Below are 26,137 nucleotides of genomic sequence, written 5' to 3' on the forward strand. Positions count from 1 at the left end.
TTTTTTTGATGATATGACTTAACATCCATTAAATGCCTCGGCAAGTCTTCAAGATTCCATTGCAGTCAAGTCAATTCACTAATGGAAATATGTTCTACAAATTTAATTTAATTGTAATAAAAAAAATCTGTGTTTCGTTGAGGAAATTAGGATGTTTTATGTGTACCAAGAGTGAAGATTCTAGAATCAGACTGTCTGGGATGATATACCAGCCATGCCACTTAGTTGTGTGACTTGGGCAATTGCTTTACCACTTAATGTCTCCTTTCCATCTGATGTAAAAAAAAAAAAAAGGGGGGGGGGTAATAATTGTATCTGCTTCATAGTGTTTTTGTGATGATGCAAACGAATATTTCATGTGATTCCCTAATAAAAGTGTCTGTCACTTAGAAAGCACTTAATAAATATTAACTAGTGAGCAGTAGAAGTAAGATGTATCCTGGTTTGAGTTTCTCAGACTTCAACAGGGGACAGTTTATTATATCACCTCAATGATTTTCCATTAACCCAACTATCTGAAATTCCATATTTTGATTCAACTTCTCTTACATATTAGAAACTGGTGACAAAGGACACATGTGAGAAGAAAATTCTCATAAACTTCATGACACAATGATAAACTCTCCTGGTGAACACTATAATACGAACAGCCTTTTATTTCGAGTTGTATGTATTGCTTTATCCTTTCCCTCCAAGTTTTTATTGTAGTTCCCATAATGACACAGGACTTGGGAGAGTAGAAAGGAAGGAAACCTCTGAAAATGAAGTTGTTACCTGAAAAACTACAGTTCAAACGAGAAGAGATGGAGAGTTAAATGATAAGTTTAAGATCCCTGCCCAACCACTAATGCAGAGGCTTGAGAATAAATTTAGATAAATTTTAGAAAATAAATGTTTCTGCATAGTCTGGCTGGATTCTTAGCCCTGCCATCAGTGCTGGCTTCATAATTTGTGAGGCCCTGTGCGAAACGGAGATGCAGAGCTTCTTGCTCAAAAAGTAGGAAAAAGGGGAAATTAAAGGTACTGAAATGTAAAGCTTTTTCTTTTCTTCCACAATCTCTTTTTAAATTTGTCATGGTGTTTTTATTTGCTATTTTTTAAAATAATTTTTATTGATTTTTTTTTAGAGATAGAAACATGGATGTGAGATTCATTGATTGGCTGCCTCCTGCACGCCCCCCTACTGGGGCCCCTCCACCGGAGCCCACAACCCAGGCATGTGCCCTGACCAGGGATCCAACCAGGACCTCTCAGTCCATGGGACAATGCTCAGTCCACTGAGCCACACCGGCTGGGCTTTACTTGCTATTTAATGTTGTTCTAACTAAAGAAATTTAGAATTTTAATTTATTACCCTAAAATTTACCATTCATCTTTAAATTGTGGAATTCTAGTTTTAAATGTAAACAGACTATTAATTTGTAAGCAAAATAATAAAAACTATAATTTATATTTTGTATCTCTTATATTCATGTGTATTTAATTCTTATAATGGTGGAAACACTGCACAAAACTAACTCAACTGTTTTATCCCACTTTTTTTTTTAAGGTTGTCCATGACTTATTGATAATATTGCAGCAGAGCAGAAATACTCACATGGCTAGGTTTGAAATTCATCCCACTGTAGGCTGAGTGACCTGCAGGTTGGACAGACTGCCAAGGGCTGCAGCATTTCCTTAGTGTCAGGATCAACTTCAGTAATCTCCTGATCCAGGCCTAAGACCTCAGGAACATAATTACCTCTTCTCTCTCTCCTCTCTCTGCAGCTTCATGGAAATACCCCTCACAGGGCCTCTCTGGATCCCTTTCATCAGATGTGTGCCATAGCCCGCTATCTAGTTTCAGAGCTTCTTGCTGGGGATAATGGTGATCTCTTCACACATGCGCTTGTTGGTGTGGAAGTCATTGCCCACGCACATGTAGTACTTCTCCGTGATGACCCAGGCTGCCTTCTTCGCAGTCGTGGTGCGAACACAGCCCATCTTGGTGGGTCCCTGGTGAAAGAGCTTTATTCCATTTCTTGATACCTACCTGTTCCACTAACACTCTAATTTTGCCCTAGTGATAAGGAAGGACTAGAAGAAAAAGGAATTATGGGTTGCCCTATTATCTTCTGTATCATTATTTTCAGTACAAGTTGTTGGCTAATACTGAGAAATAACAGGAGTAAGAAAGGGTGTGATAGGGTATCTTGCTCATTTGTGTTTCTTAGAATGTCAATGCCTTCTTTCTGGCTTGGAAGTCAGATTCTAGTTCAAATGGAAAGTATGGCCTCTAGGGGCTGTCAATGTCCTTGTCTACTCAGTCAGATGTAACCTGCTTACCTCATACTAGCTTTGAGCCTCACTGAACTCTCGCACACCATGGATCCAAGCTAAGGGGCACCTTGAATACCCCATGTGAATAGGGTGGCAAGAAATAGCAGACATATTGCGTGTATCTCCTCTGCTCACACGCATGCTCCAGTGTTCCATCAAACTTCACTTACAAAACATGGGACAGAGACAGCAGCACATTCAACTAAGCATGGGCCTTCTGAAGGCAGGGCCCAATGCAACTGACCACACTGTTCACACCATGCTGAAACTGCTTCCCCATATGTTTGAACCAAACAGCTTAAATTCCTTGCTCATTGTGGAGAGACTGCTCAGTGCAACCTAATAATTCTTCCTTCCTTGGTAACAGAATTCCAATTTTATTTGGGGTTGTATGGTGCTCAGCTAAAAATGGCATTTCCCCAGCATCTTCTGCAGCTCCTATAGCCATGTGAACAAGTGTTGGTTAATCAGATGTATGCAAAAGTGCTGTATGGGTTTGGGGGATAGCAGCCTCATTCCTCCATTCTAGCTGCTTGTAATAGAGTTGTGATAGTCGAACTCCAGTAGTCTTCTTGAACATGAAGGTTTTCCAAGTTAGGTTCTTAAAGATGGCCTTGAAGATGGAAGTTAGAGTCCCAAAAGAAACAGATAAAAAGTGCCTGAGTCCCTGCAAAACTGTGGAGCTGCCACACGAGCCTTGGCTGCTTGCCCCAAGACTTTTTGTGTGTGAGAGAAATAAACTTGTATCTTGTCATTATTTGGCAGTTATTACATGCAGGTGAAACAAATTCTAATCTACAAAGAACTCGCCACTAGTTCACATAGGCTAAATGTTTAAACACAAGTCTTGGGCACTCCTTGATTTGTTATTGGGTAACATGTTTAGAAGCCTCTGGTGTGAGGGGCAACCTTTTCTAAGATTCAGAGGTAATTTTTCTCTTTTTCCCCTGTTCAGGGCTATGTTCTGGAGCTCTGAGATCGCTGACAGACTCCAGATAAATGCAGTGTTATAATGCAATGTGTTATGACAGTGATGTAGTAATATTATAACATGTGTGTATAGCATTTTGTAGTTTTCTAAGTAATTTAAATATCAGTGTCTTCCGATGAGCATGAAAAAGAAAATAATAAAAATCCTTGTGGATAATTAATTATAAGAACATATAGAGAAGACATGTCAACCATTAATCTTCCAACCATAAAAAATAGGTCAAATTGTCTGCTAAGATTAAAGAAAAGAGCTTCCCAGACAACAGTATGGTGATTGCCAGCGAAAAGGAGGGTGGAGGGAGAAGGTAAAGGGGGATAAATGGTGATAGAAGGACACTTGACTTGGGGTGATAAATACACAATACAATATATAGATGATGTATTTTAGAATTGTATACCTGAAACCTGTATCATTTTATTGATATAATGTTACCGCAATAAAACAAAAAGAGCCCAAGTTGACTAATACTGCCATCTAGAGTTAAAAGTCAAAATTACTATTTCTTATGTATAAGGAGACTGAAAGGTTGGTGTTGAACAGGTTTTCTTTCCCACCAACTTGTACGGCCTATCCTAGTTGTCTTGTCCATTTGTGAAGAGCTGCTGGAAAAGAAAATTTTCTAACTACCTACCACATGCCATTTTCTTTTACCATTTAAGCTTTGCAACCACCCTGTAAATTCCATATTCCATATAGATATGAATAACTCAGGTTTCAAAAAATTGTAGTGACTTGATCAAGAAAAATGGTAAGATAAATGGGAGACCCCAGGTTAAAACCGTACCTCCATTCTCTAACTACTTTCCACCAAACAGCACTGACTCAAAGTGAGGTGAGAAGGATGTTGAAAAGGAGATGAGAGAGAGGACAATCTTATAGAAGGTCGCTGTGGAGCACATGGGATTGAGGAAAGAGAATAAATGAGATGGGAGGGGAGGAATTAGGCCTGAGGTAAATCCTTGTGGATCAGCTGGAAGGACATCTGAGAAGAGGTAGAGACCTTGCAATTATGTTGATTTTCTTTGACATCCTTTTCCTAGAGCTTCTTCTGAGTTCAAAGCCCAAAATTTGTGCTACTTAGCCAGGACAGCCCATAGACGAGACAAATGGAAAGAGGAACACACTCCATGTATTAGTTTAGTTTATGAGGACACTCCATCTGCCATCCCAATTGCCTCTAGATGGCTCCCTGGCAGATGTCATCCCTCCTTTCTCTGCTCAGTGTCACTTTATAAAGTCCCTGACATTTTACCCCAAATAATAGTTCCCTCTGCCCCCACCCGCTATTCCTTTACTGTTTTATTATTCTTTATGTTGCTACTTGACCTTGTACTAAATATTTATCTGTTTAGAAATAGGAGAATATAAAGAGTAAGAGGATTTTGCATTTCTATTGCCAAAAACTGTCTAGAAGAGGGTTGGCACTCAGAGAGGCTTCTATCAAGCACTCGAGGAATTATTCTAACACATTATAAATTATTAATTCGTCCTAACACATACAAATGGCCAAGAGACATATGAAGAAATGCTCAACATCACTAATCACCAGAGAGATGCAAATTAAAACAACAATGAGGTATCACTTCACACCAGTCAGAATGGCCACCATCAACAAATCATCAAACAAGTGTTGGAGAGGGTGTGGAGAAAAGGGGACTCTAGTACACTGCTGGTGGGAATGCAGACTGGTGCAGCCACTATGGAAAACAATATGGTGTTTCCTCAAAAAATTAAAAATTGAACTTCCATTTGACCCAGTGATCCCACTTCTAGGAATATATCCTAAGAAGCCTGAAACACCAATCAGGAAGAATATATGTACCCCCATGTTCATAGCAGCACTATTTACAATAGCTAAGATCTGGAAACAGCCCAAGTGTCCATCAGTAGACGAATGGATAAAAAAGCTGTGGTACATATACACAATGGAGTACTATGCAGCTGTAAGAAAGAAAGATCTCTTATCCTTTGAGACGACATGGAGGGACCTGGAAAGTATTATCCTAAGTGAAATAAGCCAAGCAGAAAAAGACAAATACCACATGATCTCATTTATATACGGAATATAATGAACATAACAGTCTGAGGAATACGGTAGACCCAGAAACATGGAAGTAGGGCACAGACTGACATCCCTCAGAAGAGGGGGTGGAGGTGGTGGGAAGAGATAAACCACAGAACTGATATGCATGTGTGCATGACCAATGGACATGGACAACTAAGCCCGGGACGGGGCAGGGGTGGAGTGGGGAGGGGGGTGCCAATGGGGTAAAAAAGGTGAAATATTTGTAACAACAACAAAAAAAAATTAAAAAAATAAATAAAACAGTAAATAAATAAATAAATAAATTGTCCTAACATTGAATTTGCTGTATTACTTACTGTCCTCATTTCATAGACATGGTAGGTGTGGCACAGAATGGTAAAGTCACTTGCCCAAAGTCATGCAGCTCTAAGCAGTTTACCTAAGATGTAATCTAAATGCTTTTCCTGAGAAAAGAGGAAACGTCCCTCCCCGCTCCTATCTCTGGGCACTCCGGTAGGAGCCCCAAGGAATGTGCAGGGAGGCGTCGGGGTGACGCAGGGCGCCAGGGCGAGTTCCACTGCAGGCTGGGACCTGGCTGGGGCAGACCCATCCGACCTCGGTCATTAGCCTTTGGGGGCCGGTGGAGACAGAGCAGCCAGACCTGGGCAGGTGGCCGGTGGACACAGAGCAGCCAGACCTGGGCAGGTGGCCGGTGGAGACAGAGCAGCCAGACCTGGGCAGGTGGCCGGTGGAGACAGAGCAGCCAGACCTGGGCAGGTGGCCGGTGGAGACAGCAGCCAGACCTGGGCAGGTGGCCGGGCGGGGAGCGGGATGTACTTCTGCTGGGGCGCCGGCCGCCCCGGGAAGGTGCAGCGCCGGGGACCGACGGGCGGCGCCGAGCTGCGGCAGGCGGCCTGCGGGGAGGGCCACTCGCTGCTGCTGCTGAGCGACGGCACCGTCCACTCGTGCGGCGACAACAGCCAGGGTCAGCTGGGCCGGAGGAGCGGGCCGCAGGGGGACCGGCCAGGTGAGCCGCGGGACGCAGGTGCAGGCGCGCGCCGGGCAGGTGGGGGCGCCAGGAGCCTTGGGCGCTCCGGGCCACAGGAGACTGAAACCCGTGCTCCAGGCCGCCCCATCGCGGCTGCTTCTGTTTCGTTTTCCTGACGCGCCTCGGGTTTAGTTTCGGTTTCCAGTGTCTCTTCAAAGAAAAACTGAAAGAGAAACTGAGCCGAACTCCACTGGACCGCTCTCCTCTGGATGGCGCTCTGGTCCTTCTCACTTGCCTTTCAAAACCAATCCTGGCCTGCACGAATCTCTCTGAAACAGTGACCTTCCAAATGTAGTTTGTGGGTTGGACACCTGTAACTTCCTCAGAAATACCCCAGGGCGTCTTTTTTCTTAAAATTAAAAAATATGTATAACAGCATTTTTACCATTACTAATTATTATAGAAACACGGGAAGAAATCGCCTATAATTCCAACACCCAAAGACAACTCTTAATATATATATTTTTTCTTTATTGATTTTTTTTTTTTTAGAGAGAGAGAGGGGAAGGGAGAGGGAGAGAGAAACACCCATCAGCTGCCTCCTGCAGGCCCCCAACCGGGGATTGAGCCCCAAACGCAGGCATATGCTGGAACCGGGACCTCTCAGTCCATGGGAGGATGCTCAATCCACTGAGCCACACAGGCCAGGCTCAAAATACATTTTAAATTGTTGCAAAGTATTCCAGGCTCTGAGAGTATAATTTAATTATTCTCCTTTTGTTGAAATTAGTTTTTTTTTTTTTTTTTTTTAATTAGAGGGGTTTTATAAATAATATTATAGTTGACATTGCTGTAGGTAAATATTTGATGAAATTTCTGATTACTTACTAAGAAAAATTCCAGGAGTTGTGTCTAGGAGGAAAAACTTTTCTTCTACCCTCTTAGTTCTTGTTGAGTACCTATGAACTTGAACTGGTGACCTCTTGGTACATGGGTTGACACTCAACCACTGAGCCACACCAGCCAGACATGAGAAGCATACAATTTTATTAATATTTTTGATGCATAGGAGTTCACAGAAAAGAAGTAAACTCAAGTTGTGAGACTCAGGGGTTCATATGTAACTTTAACAAAAATAGAGGGTTTGGGCTTTGAGGGATGATCAGCGGTGGGGAAGTGACTTGGAAGTATGTGGGGGAAACTAATGGAAGACAATGGTAATTTTAGTAAGGGCTGTTCATACAGACTCGTCTCAGTGCCAGCTCCAGAGATAAGAGTCACTTTTGCGAGTGTAGGAGATGAGGGACACCTTCACAAGGAAAATTTATGCCCTGCTTTTAGGTGGATATGGGGAGGGAAGAAAACTCTTCCTGCACCTGTTGGTTTTCAGTTGCTTTTTGCTCAAAATAATCCTTATGCCAAAGCGGCATATTTTTGGGTGGCACATCCTGATCCCCTTCAGGTGGAAATGAGGGGTGACGTGATCCTTAATGCCAAAGTGTTCTTCAGGAAGGTGGTACCAGTTTCTACCTCTGTGAGTGTATGAATCTTTGGGAAAATTTTTTTATTATTGGGTAGTTTGAAAGTAAATCATTGAAAAGTCTAAGATCACAAAGGTATTTTAAAATAAAACTTGTGTTAATAGAAACTTCACTGATAATGATGTACTCAACTCCAAACCTTTGATCATTCAGAGACAACACTTTGGGAAACAGTCTAGATTGGCTTGTAGGAAAATATGATCAGGTTTTCATTTGCAGGCACATTTAGCCCATTTGGAGGCATATTATTGCACTCTTCATTGTGAGAATATCTGGTGTCTGCCTCTCACACTCCTAAGACAGACTCCCTGCTTGTTTCCTCTTGAGCAAGAGATCAATTCTCTGTCTTCACTGATCAGGGCTGGGAATCCAGAAGAGAGGAGGCAATTCCATCTTTTCTCCAGCGCCCTTTATTTTGCTGGGTTTTGCTACTACCATGATAGGAAAAACTTTAGCTCAAGTGCCATAGTCCTACAGGTTCTCCTCTTCCACGATTCCCCCCTTTTGAACACGTTATATTCCCATAAAGACAGTATAACACGCAATGAGCTATTTTCTTCACACCTTTTAGCATGGATGTAGGCCTTGATTTAAAAGCCTATTGGAAGAGACAAGCAATCTGAATGGCCTTTCTTTTTGAAGGAAAGTACTGTCTTGAATTTTCTGTTAAATTAATACTCTGTGGGTTTTTTTCCGCTTTGTTTTTGTTCCCAAAGAACAAATTAAAGCATTGGAAACTCTATGCGTTGGTTTGGTGAGCTGTGGAAAGGAGCACTCCCTGGCTGTTTGTCACAAAGGAAGGGTCTTTGCATGGGGAGCTGGTTCTGAAGGACAGCTGGGGATTGGAGAATTTAAGGAAAAGGTTTTCACACCTAAGTAAGTATTTCATTCATTCATTCATTTTTTATTTTTTTTTTCCATTCCACCTGCCAGGCACCATGCAAGATGCCAGGGTACAAGGATGACTATGACAACAGTCTCTAACCTCAACCATTACAGTGTAATGCAGGAAGGAGGCAGGGAAAAACTTATAACACCAATTTTATTTAGAGTCCTCTGAAGGAGAAGGGTACTGTGAAATGCAAATATGTGACCCCTCAGTCTTAGTCTAATCTATGGGAAATAACTATACCACTTGGACCCCCAGAGTTGGCATAAAGATTATTTTAAAGTAAAAACATTTTAGGCTACTGAAGATGCGGAAAGCAGTCTTATCTGAATTTCTCTATCTGACTAAAGCAGTGCCTCTTGAAATTCAGCTGCCATTATTCTTCCTGGCAAGGAGTTTCCTGTGAATTCAGCTGCTGTGAAGACAGAACGCCCAATCAGCATCAAAAAAACAAAAATAAAAACATAGAAACTTTCATACTCTCCTATGGAAGTTCTAACTCCCTCAATCCCCACTTTTGTTATATTGATATATATATAAACCTTTATACTCAGGCTCTTCCACAAAGGGAGCTGCCGTGTGTGTATATAAATAAACCATGTCTTGTCTCCTGTTAATCTCTCTACTGCCAATTAATTGCAGGTCCCCAATCATTGCACCCAAATTGGAAAAAGAAAAGGTTTTCTCCTAACATAACCTTTTTGTTATAAGCCACTGGGTCCAATAATTCGCTTAGTAAAATGGAGGGAAAAAATTCATATCCTTACAAACAGCTTTCTAGGACACATGACATGACAAGCAGTCTGAATTTTGTGTACATGAATTCTATGCTTTGGTAATATTCAAAAGCATGTTTTTTAATACTAGGTTACCTCCCGTGGTCATTAAATCATGTGAGAAATTGCTGTGGCTTGGGGGAATGATCATTGAACTTGGAATGGAAAAACCAAGGTTTGAGTCTAGTTCTACAACATGAAACATATCTGACTTCTTTGAGTTCTACTAGGTTCAACCATGTGAAATTGCTGATAGTTACGTTTTGGTCCCCCAAAATGACAATTGAACACAATGTTTTATTTATTTCACCGGGCTTAAATTAGGTGATGTAGGTGACCATGTTCCAGAAATTCTATAGCCCTGGGCTATATGTGTATGAAGAAATTTATTTCTCTTTTAGACCAATAAGTATAGAATAAAAGTTAGTGCATTAAATAATGCATTAAAAGTCCAGTAAAGCCCTGGCCAGTTTGGCTCAGAGGTTAGAGCATCAGCCCACAGACTGAAGGGTTGCAGGTTTGATTCCTGGTCAAGGTCACGTACCTGGGTTGCAGGTTCAATCCCCGTCCTGGTCAGGGTCGAGAAGGAGGCAATTGATCAATGTATCTCTCTCAAATTTATGTTTTTTTTCTTTCTCCCCCCTCTCATCCTCCCTCTCTCTAAAAAAAAAAACCAAAGGAAAATTTAAAAATATTAATAATAAAAAATTTTTTAAGTACAGCCCTGGCTGGTTTGGCTTAGTGGTTGGAACATTGGCCCACGGACCAAAGAGTCTCAGGTTTGATTTCTGCCAAGGGCAGGTACCTCGATTGCGGTTCATCCCTGGCCCTGGTTGGGGTCATGTGGGAGGCAACCAGTCAATGTGTCTCTCTCACATTGATGTTTCTCTCTCTCTCCCTCCCCACTCTCTCCCTCCCTCCCTCTCATCTGAAATAAATAGAAAAATATCCCCAGGTGAGGATTAAAAAAAAAAAGTCCAGTTTAAAATCACTTTTTGCATTATGTACTGTTTTGGACTCTGCCCTGTACCTTTCTTTGTACATGTTGATGTCATGTTAAAAACAGTTCGGAGTTGCCCTGGCTGGTTTGGCTCAGTGGTTAGAGTATTGACCTGAGGTCTGGAGAGACCTGGGTTCGGTTCCCGCGAAGGGCACATACCTCGGTTGCAGTTTGTCCCTGGCCCTGTTTGGGTTGTGTGGGTGGCAGCCACTCGATGTGTCCCTTTCATGTCAATGTTTCTCTCTCTCTCCCCTCTCCCACTCTATCTGAACAAAATATTGAAAAATGTCCTCGGGTGAGGATAAAAAACAAAACAAAAAACAGTTCAGAGCTGTGGGAAAATGTACTACAGAAATACAAGAACATAAAATTGTTTCCCTAGCTCAAATGTATTACCTGGGATGTTTTAAATATTTATAGTTTACTTGGTGATCCACTCTAAAGAACGATTAATAGATTTTGTGTCTTTCTTTTACATACCATTTTTATTACAGGAAGATAAAAGCTCTAACTGGCATAAAAATAATACAAGTTTCCTGTGGAGATTACCATTCCCTGGCATTATCAGAAGGTAAAAAAGGTTTTTTTGATCTCCTAAGCATCATTAAAAAGTAATTTTTTGAATACAAATGATACCTGTTGATTTTTAATGCATTAGGGCTCATTTTAATGCATTTAGAAGTTTTTTTTTTATTAATTAATTTTTGTTACAGATGTTTCTCCTTTTTTCCCCCACTAAGTCCCCCCTCCCCCTCCCTCCCTGCCCTGGTCCCCAGCTTTGTTGTCCATGTCCATTGTTCATATACATGCATATAAATTCTGTGGTTTATCTCTCCCCTACCACCCCCTCTTCTGGGGATTGTCAGTCTGTACCCCACTCCCACGTCTCTGGGACTACCCCATTCCTCAGACTGTTATGTTCATTTTATTCCACAAATAAGTGACATCATATGATACTTGTCTTTCTCTGTTTGGCTTGTTTCACTTAGGATGATACTTTCCAGGTCCCTCCATGTCATCTCAAAGGATAAGAGATCTTTCTTTCTTACAGCTTCATAGTGCTCCGTTGTGTATATGTACCATGGCTTTTTTATCCATTCGTCTACTGATGGACACTTGGGCTGTTTCCAGATCTTAGCTATTGTAAATACTGCTGCTACAAACATGGGGGTACATATATTCTTTCTGATTGGTGTTTCAGGCTTCTTAGGGTATATTCCTAGAAGTGGGATCACTGGGTCAAATGGAAGTTCAATTTTTAATTTTTTGAGGTAACACCATATTGTTTTCCATAGTGGCTGCACCAGTCTGCATTCCCACCAGCTGTGTACTAGAGTCCCCTTTTCTCCACACCCTCACCAACACTTGTTGTTTGAGCATTTAGAAGTTTTTAAAACGTGTTGTTCTTCATATATTTTTCAATTTTCTTTGTTCTTATGATACTCTAAGTATTGCCTAATTCATATTTCACTGCCATAAAGACCATCTCTGTTTACATGACCTGATTGGCTCACTCTGTCAGAGCTCAGAAGTGGTTTTATTTCCGGCACTTTGCCCTTTATGCTGAATGGCTTGTCTGCACTGGCAAACTCAGATAAACGAAGGCCTATTTATCTTTTTTTACTTAAATCAAGGAAACAAAAGTCAAGATGTCAAAATTGCGACCCTGCATTTTTTCTATCAACGTCCCCAATCCTTTGTCCATTCTCCAGCCAAACTTCTCAATGGAGAGTGCTGGGAAGGAAAAACTTTTCCTTTACCCTCTTAGGTTCAGTACCTGGGTGACTACAAATATAAGAAAAGACAGATTACTAAGAGAAAAGGCACATAATTTTTATATATACTTTCATGCACAGGAGAGATAAATTGTGGGAAAGTGACTTGGAAAAATTTGGGGAACTAATGCACCCTCATGTCAGTACTGACTCTCCATCTCCTCTCCCACTCCTGGTACAAGAGAGGACAACTGCACGAAAGGAAATTTATGCAATGCTTTTGGGTGGATAAAGGGAGAGCAGAGAATTCCTTCCACATCTGTTAATTCTCAATTGCCTTTAGCTCTAAATAATCCTTATCCCAAAGTGGCGTATTCTGATCCCCTTCGAGAGACATGTAACGTTTGCGTATCCCTCAGGTGATTTCTTATGCATAACTGCAATTGTGCCTCAGGGGTGATAGACAGCCAACATTTCTTGCTTGCCTTCTATGTGCCAGTTACTGTTAAATGCTTTACATGTGTTGTCTCATGTAACAACGTAAAACACAGAAGCTAGGGCCCTGGCCAATGTGGCTCAGTTGGTTGAAGCACTGACTTTTACACCAAAAAGGTGGCGGGTTTGATTTCTTGTCAGGGCACATATTCAGGTTGCAGGGTTGATCCTTGGTCGGGGTGCGTGTGGGAGTGAACCAATTGTTTCTCTAGCTCTCTCTCAGATCGATAAAAAAAAAGTAATTAATTAATTAAAAAACACAGAAGCTAGGTGTTATTTGTATCCTCATTCCAGAAATGAGGACATTTGGGCTCAGAGACATTCACTTATTTGCCTAAGGCAGCGGTTCTCAACCTGTGGGTCGCGACCCCTTTGGGGGTCAAACGACCCTCTCACAGGGGTTGCTTAAGACTGTCAGAAAACACATATTTCCAATGGTGATTCAAAACAGTAGCAAAATTACAGTTATGAAGTAGCAATAAAAATAATTTTGTGGTTGGGGGTCACCACAACATGAGGAACTGTATTAAAGGGTCACGGCATTAGGGCATTAGGACGGTTGAGAACCACCGGCCTAAGGTCACACAATAATAGAAGGGTTTGAACCTATACTTGTTTATATCCCAACCCAAAGTTCTTAATCACTGTACCATATAGGCTATGCAGCCAGGGCAATCCCATGGCTATAGTGTCATCCCTTCTACCTACCACTTCTAGCTGTTTGATCTAAGGCAAGTTATTTAACTTTGCTGAGTCTCAATTTTGGAATACTGATGTCTAACTTAAAGGTTGTTTAGAAGATTCAGTGAGAGAAAGGTACACAATTTATCTTGCACAGTCTGTGACAGATAGGGTACAATAAATATTAGTGTTTTTTTCCTTTCTTACTTTTGTTTTCTTTTTTAAAATTAAACAATTTAGCCCTGGTCAGTTTTTCTCAATGGTTAGAGCATTGGCCTGTGGACCAGAGAGTTGCAGGTTCGATTGCAGTCAAGGGCATGTGCCTCGGTTGTGGTTTGGTCCTCAGCCCTGGTCAGGATCATGCCGGGGGCGGCCAATCGATGTTTCTCTCTCACATTGATCTTTCTCTCAGTCCCCGTCTCTCTTTCCTTCCCACTCTATCTGAAGATAAATGGAAAAATATCCTTGAGTGATGATTATTATTTTTGTTGTTGTTGTTTTTGTTTGTTTGTTTTTTTAAATCCTCACCCGAGGACATTTTTTCATATTTTGTTCAGATAGAGTTGGGAGGGGGAGAGAGAGAGAGAGAAACATCAACGTGAAAGGGACACATCGAGTGGTTGCCACCTGCACAACCCAAACAGGGCCGGGGACAAATTGCAACTGAGGTACATGCCCTCAGCGGAAACTGAACCCGGGTCTCTCTGGACTGCAGGCTGATGCTCCAACTGCTGAGCCAGGGCTTGAGTGAGGATTAAAAAAATTTTTTTTAATTATATTTTTATTGAGGTATAATTGACATGCAACATTATTTAGTATCAGGAGTACAACATAGTGATTTAATATTTGTGTACACTGTGAAATAATCAGCACAATAAGTCTAGTTAGCATCTGTCACCATACATAGTTACAGAATTGTTTCTTGTAATGAGAACTTTTAAGATTTATTCTCTTAGCAACTTTCAAATATGCAATACCATATTATTAACTCTACTAATCATGCTGTACATGAAATTCCCATGACTTATTACTTTATAACTGAAAGTTTGTACCTTTTGACTCCTTTCATTCATTTTACCCCCAACCCCTGGCAACCACCAATCTGTTCTTAGTATCTATGAGTTGTTGTTTTTTTCCTCTATATAAGTAAGATTATTCTGTATTTGTCTTGGACTTATTTCACTTAGCATAATGCCCTCAAAGTGCATCCATGTTGTCACAAATGGTCCTTCTTTTTATTTATTTATATTTTATTTTATTTGTAATTTTATTTTTGTTATAGATGTTTCTCCTTTTTTACCCCTTCTTAATTACTCAAATGATTTCAGTTATTTCCTTGGAGTACTGATTTGTCTTTACGTTGGTCTGGAATATAAAAGCTTATAGAACCCAGCACTCAATGCATTTGCTTTGGTGAACTGTGAGTTCTCATACACCTTCATGAGAGTTTGACAATTGTAGTGTGCTCCCCAAAATTCTTTTCAGTGATAGAAATAACTTAGAAGAGTTCAAAATAAAAATTAGATACAATAACATAAAAATCTGAAGTGTGTTGGCATTTCTTTGGGCAAATAATTAAGAATTAGAACAGCTTTACTTTTGACCTGATATTAATTATCCATCTCTGGTCAAATTCAACATAAAATGTTGGTTTTTTCCCCCCATGGAGTTATTTCACAAGTATTTATCAAGTGCCTACAATATTTCCAGCAAAGAGGAATATAGCAGGGAGCAAACTTAAGGCCCTGCTTTCATGGAGCTTATATTCTGAAGGGAAGTAGGAGAAGAGAATCTTAAACACAGAGACAAATAGTTATTTAGTATAACCAGTAGGGGTAAGGGGACAGAGAGCAAGTACTTGAGTGAAGGAAAGGGGTCTTTCTATTTATAAAGGAGGTCAGGGAAGCTATCTCTTATCAGGTGAAATATGAGCAGAGACCAAAAGGAAGGGAGGGAAGGAGACATTATGCTAAGGCCACGATCCAGAAAAATGATGCTAAAACAAAGGTGATGAGGTAGGGGGCATCCCAGTGGTGTGCTCAGCCATAGCAGAATGAGCAAGGGGAAGAAGAGGTCTGAGAAGTGGTTGTGGGAAGTACTAGGGACATGAGGCTGGTGAGCCGTGGTGAGAATCATCTATTAGTGAGACATCAAGCTCCTAAAGGGTTTGATCTGACTTATAGTTTTAAAAGATCCTTTTGGCTGCTGTTTGGAGAACAGACTGTTAGAAGTAAAGGTGGAATCTGGGAGTTCAGCAAAGTGCTGCTCTAATTTCCCAGGACAGAAATGATGATTTGGCCGCTAAGATGCTAATAGTGGGGAGGTGATAAGTAGTTGGATTCTGAAGGTAGAGGCTTTAGGATCTGCTGGGTTGGAAGATGTAAATGAGAGAGAGGAGTCAAGGATGACTCCAAGATTTTTGGCCTGAGCACCTGAAAGAACGTGGTTGCCCTCTACTTGGAAGGAGAAGAGAAGTAGAAGGGACTTTTGTTGTTGGAAGGGACTTTTGAAGGAAATCTTGACCCCCATCCCCCTTACCTTTAATCAGAATACTTTAACCTCCTTTATCCCTGTTGTATTCTTTAAAGATTTTTAGTTAGGATGATAGTTTCTACTTGAATTTGGAATTCCAATGTGTGTGCAACTCTGCATTTCTCTTCTTTATTTTTGTAGATGGCCAAGTGTTTTCATGGGGAAAGAACAACCTAGGTCAGCTGGGCCTGGGGAATGAGTTCTGCTCCCAAGAGAGCCCTCAGAGGGTAAGGTCCCTGGAGGGGATCCCCCTGGCTCAGGTGGCTGCAGGAGGTGCCCACAGCTTTGCCCTGTCTCTCTCGGGGACTTCATTTGGCTGGGGAAGCAACAATGCAGGACAGCTGGCCTTCAGCGGGAAAAATGTCCTAGGTAAGGAGATAATCTTGTTTCTGCAGTAAATTATTATTTTTTTCCCACTGAAAGACCAACTCTGCAAAGGTCAGTCTCAAAGGTTAGAGCAGTGGTTTCTAAATTTTATGGCACATTAGAATCACCTGGGAGCTATATTAATTTTTTTATGGTTGCTGCAAAAAAAAAAAATTACCACACACTTGGTGGCTTAAAACAACACAGATTTATTATCTTATTGTGCTGGTGGTCTGAAGTCTGATGTGGATCTCACTGGGCTAAAATCAAGGTGTCAAAAGGGCTGTGTTCCTTTCTGGAGGCTCTAAGGCAGAAGCCATTGTCTTGCCTTTTCCAGCTTCTAGAGACCATCTGCATTCCTTCGCTCAGAGCCCCCTGGCTTCTTCGGAACCAGCAATGGCTGGTTAAGTCTTTCTCGAGTCACATTACTCTGACATTGACTCTTCTATCTCCCCTTTCTTCAGTTAAAGACCTTTTGATCTCCCTGTTTTAAGGTCAACTGATTCGCAACTTTAATTCCACCTACTTCCTTAACTCTTCTTTGACGTGTACCCTAACATATTCACAGGATCTGGGAAAAAGACATGGACATACTTAGGAGGCCATTCTGTCTACCACACGAGCATTTAAAAATCCAATGTTTGGACCCTAAACCAATTAAATCAGAATGTCTGGGGATGGAAGCCAGACATTATTAATAAAGATCCCACCACAAGTGGTTTCGATGTGGGTCAAAGTTTGGGAACCACTGGATTAGAAGCCTGCTAGCAGTAGGGGAAACAACCAGTTTCTTTGGCAACCTTTAAACAAAACTCACCGTGAAGCCTTCCGCATGGACCCTGTACTCCTGTTCAATTTTTTACATTCAGGTAACATATATTTAGCACTTATTAAGTGCTTGTACCATGCTTAGCACTCACATCTAATTTCATTTAACTCTGTCAGCATGAGTAGGTTCTTTTATTTTCTCAACTATTATTACATATTTTCAGAATACCTACTATGTGACAGAAAGGAATACAACATGATGACACTGTGATTAGGATGAATGTCTTAAAGCTTAGCTTTCCAGGGCAATAGACTCAAGCATTTCAGAAGACTAAAGTTTCCAGAAATGAATGCTAAAATACTCCCTTCCCTTCCCTTTTCTCTTCCCTTCCCTTCCCTTCCCTTCCCTTCCCTTCCCTTCCCTTCCCTTCCCTTCCCTTCCCTTCCCTTCCCTTCCCTTCCTTTCCCTTCCCTTTCCTTTCCTTTCCTTCCAAAGCAGGGCTTTCCCTTTGTTTTATAATACCTCTGATTATTTATTCACTTCTAAAAGTTGTGTTAATGAATTTTAAGATAATAAATATATTAAAAACTATAAATGTATTTTAAAAACTCATACCTGAATCCGTTTCTTATACTCTAGAAATTCTGCTTTCTTTCAACAGTGCAAAGCTACAAGCCTCGTTCAGTTGGTAAGCTGAAGAATCTAGGTGTGATTTATATCAGCTGTGGCTATGAACACACTGCAGTGCTTACCCAGGTAATTCATAATGTCTTGCTATTTTTCAAAACCCCAGACAAATGTTACCACAAGGTATAGTTACTGATTATTGTTGAAAGCAAGATGTGGATCAATATGTCAGTATATCTATTCAGTGTACAAATCTTTAAGAGGAGAAATTAACCCAATATAAACCATGAAATTTTTAAGATCCTGTAACAAACGCCCATTTCCGCTTTTGGATATATTTTTAGATACCTACTAAATTAGATTAATAGGAGAGCCAAACCTTTTAGCAATTATTCATAATGTGGTTCTACAGATAAATATTATCATAGAAGCACAAAGTAATTTTTATAATTTTCAATAACCCACATACTTGGTTCTGCTTCTTGCTTGGTATAGATATGAGCTGGCTTCCTGAATGTTTCCCCTCTCTTTTTGTACTGGCCGTATAGTATAGTTCATTGTGATTGATTTTTTTCATAGTCATAAATTATAGACTTGAAAACTGTGGTTGAAATGTTTATTTAAAGACTAAATATCTAAAATAATTTTTACTGTTTGTTTTAAAAGCATGTGTGGTTTATATTATTCTTAATTGACAAGAGCAAGCTAGAGTTGTTTTAATCAAGAGTCATCTTTTGAAGATACCTTGAGACAAATGAAAAGGAATGCACAATGACTTAAAATGTGTGGGACACAGTCAAAGCAGTTCTGGGAGGGAAATTCATAGCAATACAGGCCTACTTCAAGAAACAAGAAAAATTTCAAATGATCTAACCTTATACCTAGAGGAATTAGAAAAAAAAGAACAAAGCCCAAAGTGAGTAGAAGAAAGAAATAAAAAAGGTAAGAACAGAAATAAATGAAATAGATATTAAAATAAAAACAATGGAAAAGATCAATGAAATCAAGAGCTAGTTCTTTGAAAAGTAAAAGAAATAAAAGGTAAAACTGATAAACCAGAGTCATTGAGAAAAAAAAGAGAGGGTTCAAATAAATAAAATCAGAAATAAAAAAGAAGTAACAAATGACACCACAGAAATACAAAGGATTATAAGAAAATACTATGAACAATTATACAGTCATCCCTCAACACTTTGTGCTTCGACTTTTGCGGCTTTGCTCTATTGTGGTTTTTTCAAATATAGTATAGTATTTTTTCAAATATAGAGTGAAGCCTCAAAAGTCGAAGTGCAGCACTGGCCAGTTTGGCTCAGCGGTTGGAGCCTTGGCCTGTGGTCCTAAGAGACCCGGGTTCGGTTCCCACTAAGGGCATGTACCTTGGTTGCAGTTTGTCCATGGCCCTGGTTGGGTTGTGCGGGTGGCAGCCACTTGAGTGCCCCTTTCACATTGATGTTTTTCTCTCTCTCTCTCCCTTCCACTCTATCTGAACAACAAAATAGAAAAATGTCCTCAGGTGAGGATAAAAAAAAAAAAAAAGTTGAAGTGCAAAGTGGCGGGGGACGACTGTATAAATAAAGAATCCTACTTCACGGAAATTCATTTATCGCAGTAGAGTCTGGAACTGATTAACCATGATAAACGAGGGCCAACTGTATGCCAAAAAATTGGACAACCTGGAATAAATGGATAAATTCCTAGAACCACACAATCTTCCAGGACTGATTCAGGAAGAAATAGACAATATGAATAGCTCAATAACAACTAATGACATTAAATCAGTAATGAAACAAAATAAAACAAAAAAAAAACTTCTAACAAATAAAAGTTTTGGATCAGATGGTTGCACAGATGAATTTTACCAAACATTCAAAGAATTAATACTTAAATGATTCCAAAAATTTGAAGAGGAAGGAAGACCCGAATTACCCTGATACCAAAACTAGACAAAGATACTACAAAGAAAGAAAAAGATAGGTCAACATCCCTGATGAATACAGATGTAAAATCCTCATCAAAATTTTAGCAAACCAAATTCAGCAATACATTAAAAAGCTCATACACTATGATCACGTGGGATTTATTCCTGGGATGGAAGGTTGGTTCAATATCCACAAATCAATGTGATAAACCACATAAACAAAATGAAGTTATATCAATAGATGCAGAAAAAGGATTTGAAAAAAACACCAACATTCATTTATGATAAAAACTGTCAGCGAATAGAGGGAATATATGTCAACATAATAAAGACAGTGTATGACAAACAGAGCTAACATTCTACTCAATGATGAAAAGCTGAAAGCTTTTTCTTTAAAATCAGGAATAAGTCAGGATGTCTGCTTTCACCACTCTTTTTTTATTTTCACCCAAGGACATTTTTGCTTTTATCTTTAGATAGAGCAGGAGGAAAGAGGGAGTAAGTGAGAGAGAAACATCATGTGTCACCCACATGACCCCAACTGGCGCTTGAGACAAACTGCAACCGAGGTACATACCCTTAGCAAGAACTGAACCCAGGACTCTCTGGTCCACGGGCCAATGCTCTAACTGCTGAGCCAAACCAGCCAGGGCTGCTTTCACAACTCTTATTCAACATAGTACTGGAAGTCCTAGCCACAGCAATCAAACAAGAAAAAGAAATAAAATGTATCCAAATCGGAAAAGAAGAAGTAAAACTATCATTATTTGCAGATGACATGATGCTATAAAGAGAGAACCCTAAAGATGCCTCCAAAAAACTATTAGAACTTAAGTGAATTCAGTAAAGTAGCAGGATACAAAATTAATGTTTAGAAATTAGTTGCATTTTTATACACCAATAATGAACTATAAAAAAGAGAAATTTAGAGGATAATTGCATTTTAAAAAAATCCTAGAAATAAATTTAACCAAAGCGATAAAAGACCTGTACTCAGAAAACTGTAATACATTGAAAAAAGAAATTGAAGAAAATACAAACAAATGGAAGGATATACTGTGCTAATGGATATGAAGAATTAACATCATTAAAATGTCCATACTACCCAAGGTAATCTACAGATTCAATGCAATCCCTATCAAAATACCAATGACATTTTTTACAGAACTAAAACAAATAATCTTAAAATGTATATAGAGCCATGAAAGACTTCAAATAGCCAAAACAATCTTGAGAAAGAAGGAGAAACTTGGAGGTATCACACTACCTATTATCAAACTATACTACAAGACTATGGTGATCAAAACAGCATAGTACTGGCATAAAAGCAGACACAGATCAATAGAACAGAACAGAGACCCTATACCCACAACTATATAGTCCATTAATCTACAATAAAGGAGGCATGATTGTACAGTGGGGTAAAGATAGCCTCTTTAATAAATGGTGTTGGGGAAACTGGACAGGTACATGTAAAAAAATAAAAATGAAACATTTTCTTATACCATATACAAAAATAAACACAAAATGGATTAAATGTAAGACTTGAAACCACAAAATTCCTGGAAGAATACATAGACAGTAAAGTTTGGGGGGGTGGGTAGGTTTGGCCCTTTTCAGTTTACTGCATGAAGGAATTACACTAGTCCAAGTTAAAAGCAGACCCCAGTTGGTTACATTATACAAGTTATGAGGTTTTTAAACTTGTGACAAAGGGCTCTGACCAGGTAGCTTAGTTGGTTAGAGTGTCATCTTCATACACCAAGGTTGCAGGTTCCATTCCCCTTCAGGGCACATACAAGAATCAACCAATGAATGCATAAATAAGTGGAACAACAAAGAAATGTTTCTCTTCCCCCACTTCTTTTCTCTCTCTAAAATCAATTTTAAAAAATAAGACCTGTGACAGGGGACAGAAGGGAAATTCTAGTTATGGCAAGGAAATCCTCACTTAAGCTTCAGTGAGCCAAAAGCACTTAAAACCTATATACCTTCAGCTGGTGGTCCTTAGCCAGTACAATCTTTATGAGGAATGGGCTTATGTTCTTGTGCTGGTTACTCTGTAGCTGAATTACTTCTTCATATTCTAAATGCTCAATTACAGTACCATTGCAGGCAAATTTCTTCTTAAATGTCTTCACTAGTTTCTTTTTATCATAATCATCAGGAAACCCTTAGACAGTAGTAAGGGTCTTCCTGCCATTTCTATTTGAATTCTTATGTGGATATAATCCTTGGTGCCAGCAGGAAGTAGGTCATCAACCTTACTTGCATCAGCAAACGGGTGGAAAATGTGGAGGTTCTGGGAGGTGGACATGCAATATGATTCCTTTCTCTTCTGGAAACAGCCTTTGGAAGGCTGTGGCGGGAGAAGGTGGGGTGAGGGAGGGACAGAGCACTGAGAAGCGAGGGGAGGGGCTAAAAGGGAGAGTGGCTGAGTCCTCAGTAGTGGCTCAGTGCCTGGGGCTGACAATAAACTCTTTAACGTAACTTTTAGCAACTTTTTTTTTTTGGATATGTGTACTTAGGCAAGGGAAACAAATGAAAAAATAAGCAAATAGGACCATATCAAACTAAAAAGTGTTTGCATAGCAAAAAAGAAAAAAAATGCCATCAACAAAATGAAAAGACAACCTAGTGAATGAGTAAAGATATTTGCCAAAGACACATCTGATAAGGGGCTAATCTCCTAAATATATAAGGGGGTCATACAACTTAATACCCCCCAAAAAAAACAATCTGATTAAAATATGGTCAGAAAACCTGAATAGATATTTCTCCAACGAGGACATACAGATGGCCAATAAACCTAAGAAAAGATGCTCAACATCACTAATCATCAGGGAAATGCAAATTAAAACCATATTGAGATATGACCTAATAGCTATGAGAATGGCTATCATCAATAAATCATGAAACAACAAGTGTTGGTAAGAATGTAGAGAAAGGGGAACCCCTGTGCACTGTTGGTGGGATTGTAAATTGTTGCAGCCAGTATGGAAAAAAATGTGTAAGTTCCTCAAAAAATTAAAAATAGAACTACCATATGACCCAGCAATACCACTTCTAGGTATTTATTCAAAGAAATCCAAAACACTAATAATAGCACCCTATCTTCATTGCAGCATTATTTGCAATAGCCAAGATATGTAAGTAACCGAAGTATCCACTGATAGATGAATGGATAAGGAAGAAATGGTACATGTATATAATGGAATATTACTTGGCCATAAAAAAGAATGAAATCTTAACATTTGCAACAATATCATAGATGGACCTAGAGGGTATTATGTTAAGTGAAATAAGTCAGACAGACAGAAAAAGACAAATACCATATGATTTCACTTATATTTGGAATCTAAAAAACAAAATAACAAACAAAACAGAAACCAACTCATAGATACAGAGAACATATTGATGTTTGCCAGAGGTGATGGGGGACTGGGTGAAAACGGTGAAGGGATTAAGAAGTACTAATTGGCAGTTATAAAAATAGTCATTGAGATATAAAGTACAATGTAGGAAATATAGTCAATATTGTAATAACTATGTATGGTGTCAGATGGGTAGTAGACTTACTGGGGTGGTCACTTCGTATGGTATATAAATATCTAATCACTGTGTTGTGCACCTGGAACTAAAATAATATTGTATGTCTACTGTAATTGAAAAATAAATTTACAAAAGAATAATCCTTTGAAAAGAAATTATTTTCAGAGAAATGCACAAACAAATAAAGCAACCCTGTGCTTAAATGTTAGTGTTATTTTTGAACCAATTAATTTGTCTATCCATTCATTTTACAAACACATATTAAGTACCTAATTCTTAATGGAGTGCCAATGATTTTTTTGTTTAATGTGTTAACTTTACATTCATTGTTAGCAGTGGTAAGTATAGGACCCCTCCTCCATATATAGAACTTATATTTCACACAGTGGTCTCATATAATTCTGTTATGATACATATTCTTTAACATTTCAGTTACTTTTTTTTTTTTTACCTGAAATTAGTTTGATTTTTGCTTTTTTGAATAGGATGGGAAAGTGTTCACATTTGGAGATAATAGCTGTGGACAGCTGGGACACAGCCCCAATGCTAAGAAGAGTGGTCCACAGCACGTGGAAAGAATTGATGGCCTAGTTTCACAGATTGATTGTGGAAGGTAATAGGCTTTTTTTCCCCCTTAGCATGAGTAGAAACTATTATATTTTATGACTTAGAAATTACTCATATGTGCCCCAGCCAGGTGGCTCAGTTGGTTGGAGTGTTGTCCCATACACCGAAAAGCTTTTGTGTTTGATTCCTAGGCAGGGCACGTACCCAGGTTACAGGTTTGATCTCTGGTCGGGGCGTGTACAAGAAGCAACCAATCAATGTTTCTCTGTCACATTGATGTTTCTCTTTCTCTCCCTTCCTCTCTCTCTAAAATCAATAAACATATCCTCAGGTGAGGATTTAAAAAAAAAGAGAGAGAAAGAACTCATATGATATATTATGAAAGCTTACTTAAAACCCTAAAATATGACTATTCTTTTTATGAACCATTTTTTCCTCTTCTGAAATTTACTTTTTTCAAATGTAGTATAATTTTTTTATATTTTTCTTTTTCATCCTAGGCACTTTGTTTATTTAATAGGAATTGATTGGAAGTTTACTGTATAGACCACCTAACTAGGTGTTGGGAGGTGGAGAGTGGGTTTACAACAAAAATAGTGGTACTTGGTAAGCTCATGCTCATGCATGTAGAAGATGATCTATAATTGCATACATATTCAGAGTTTTGCATAACCTAATTATGAGAACACTTTGAATATCATTTACCTAATTTATAAAATAAAACATTTGCATTTAAAACACAAATGATAGAAACCATAGTAAAGATCCATCAATAATATTCTATGTTTAAGGTTAGTAATAAGTTAATATTCACCTACCATTTGTTTAGCCACATCATTTGGTATCCTATTGTCACAAGGGATCTTCGTACTTAGTATAATATACATCTGTTGTGTGTGTGTGTGTTAAGAAACATAATCTTTCTCAGAAATCATGAATATCTGGTCTTTATTATATGTATTCTCTCTCCTGCAGTTATCATACCCTTGCATATATCTACACCACTGGTCAGGTGGTGTCTTTTGGTCGTGGATCAAGTTGCACAAGCAGCCCGACTCATCTGGAGGCCCAGACAGAACTCTCTGACATTAGCTGCCTGATTTCTGCTGATGGTATGAGTGGTCCCACTAACTCATGACTTTCTGTTAATTGATATCACTAGAGGAGAAATATTATTCAGCTTCCTCTCAAAGGAGTGTACAGAACTATGGTTCATCTAGTACTGTTATTTTTCATTTGTACTTCATGTATTTTTTTTTCTTCTGCAGTGATTCCTGGATTATTTGGTATTCTAAAGATTAAGGTGATACAAAAGAAGATCCCAAATTGGTTACTTAAGCATCAGAACAATATACTTTTATATATTTAATTAAACCTCTTCTAAAGCACATCAGCCTAGCTTTGTGACACAAGTGTATGAAGAATTAAATTTTCATCCAAGTGAATATATGACATGTAACCTGTTCAAAAATTAATATTTTCTGCTGTTTGTTGTCAAAACCCATTAGGAAGAATATACATTGCCTATAAATAAGAAAATTTAGCATGGTGATAATCAGAAATTTCAAAGACTTTTTATTTTATTTATGTTTTATTTATTTATTTTTTTTATCCTCACCCGAGGACATTTTTCCATTTTTTGTACAGATAGAGTGGGAGGGAGAGAGAGGAAGGGGGAGAGAGAGAGAAACATCGACGTGAAGGGACATCGAGTGGCTGCCACCGCACGACCAACCAGGGTCGGGGAAAAACTGCAACCGAAGTACGTGCCCTTAGCGGGAACCGAACCCGGGTCTCTCCGGACCGCAGGCCGATGCTCTAACTGCTGAGCCAAACCGGCCAGGGCTCAAAGACTTTTTAAAGAGAAGTTTTAGATTTACCACAAAAGATTTATTTTTTACTTATAAAAATAATAAGCATGGATTTATGACTTTTTTTTAGACCTTGTGAATGTTCAAGTCAAACACATTTTTGCTGGAACATATGCCAACTTTGTGACAACGTATCAGGTATCTATTAACTTTTTCTTAAAATTTTTATTTATTTATTTATCCTCACCCAAGGACATTTTTGCATTTATAGAGTGGGAGGGAGAGAAGGAGGAAGAGAGAGAGAAACATCAACGTGAGAGAGACACATCGAGTAGTTGCCACCCACACAACCCCAACTGGGGCTTGGAACAAACCACAACCAAAGTATATACCCCAAGCAAGAGCCGAACCTGGGCCTCTCTGGTCCGCAGGCTGACGGTCTAACCTCTGAGCCAAACCAGCCAGGGCTTAACTTTATTTCTTTTAAAAATCATTTTTCCGCCCTGGCCAGTTTGGTTCAGCAGTTGGAGCGTCACCTTACGAACCAGAGAGTCCCATGTTCGGTTCCCGCTAG

General features: G+C 39.3%; 1 protein-coding gene and 2 pseudogenes across 1 annotated transcript in view; 1 reads left to right on the plus strand and 2 right to left on the minus strand.

Annotated features, from left to right (window-relative positions):
• Nucleotides 1–1,614: 1,614 nt before the first annotated feature.
• On the minus strand, nt 1,615–1,983 carry LOC118616888 (annotated as a pseudogene).
• Nucleotides 1,984–6,167: 4,184 nt separating this feature from the next.
• Nucleotides 6,168–26,137, plus strand: part of LOC118619750 (probable E3 ubiquitin-protein ligase HERC6) — a 68,615-nt gene continuing 48,645 nt past the window's right edge. Inside the window, exons 1-8 of the mRNA XM_036246383.1 lie at nt 6,168–6,363; nt 8,582–8,741; nt 11,025–11,101; nt 16,095–16,322; nt 17,750–17,844; nt 23,671–23,798; nt 24,728–24,864; nt 25,694–25,761. Coding sequence (XP_036102276.1) covers nt 6,168–6,363; nt 8,582–8,741; nt 11,025–11,101; nt 16,095–16,322; nt 17,750–17,844; nt 23,671–23,798; nt 24,728–24,864; nt 25,694–25,761 — 1,089 coding nt within the window. The remainder of the gene's footprint in view (nt 6,364–8,581; nt 8,742–11,024; nt 11,102–16,094; nt 16,323–17,749; nt 17,845–23,670; nt 23,799–24,727; nt 24,865–25,693; nt 25,762–26,137) is intronic.
• LOC118619764 lies at nt 21,610–21,950 on the minus strand (annotated as a pseudogene).

Source organism: Molossus molossus, unplaced genomic scaffold (assembly GCF_014108415.1).
Source record: "Molossus molossus isolate mMolMol1 unplaced genomic scaffold, mMolMol1.p scaffold_m16_p_1, whole genome shotgun sequence".
NCBI classification, from domain to species: Eukaryota; Metazoa; Chordata; class Mammalia; order Chiroptera; family Molossidae; genus Molossus; species Molossus molossus.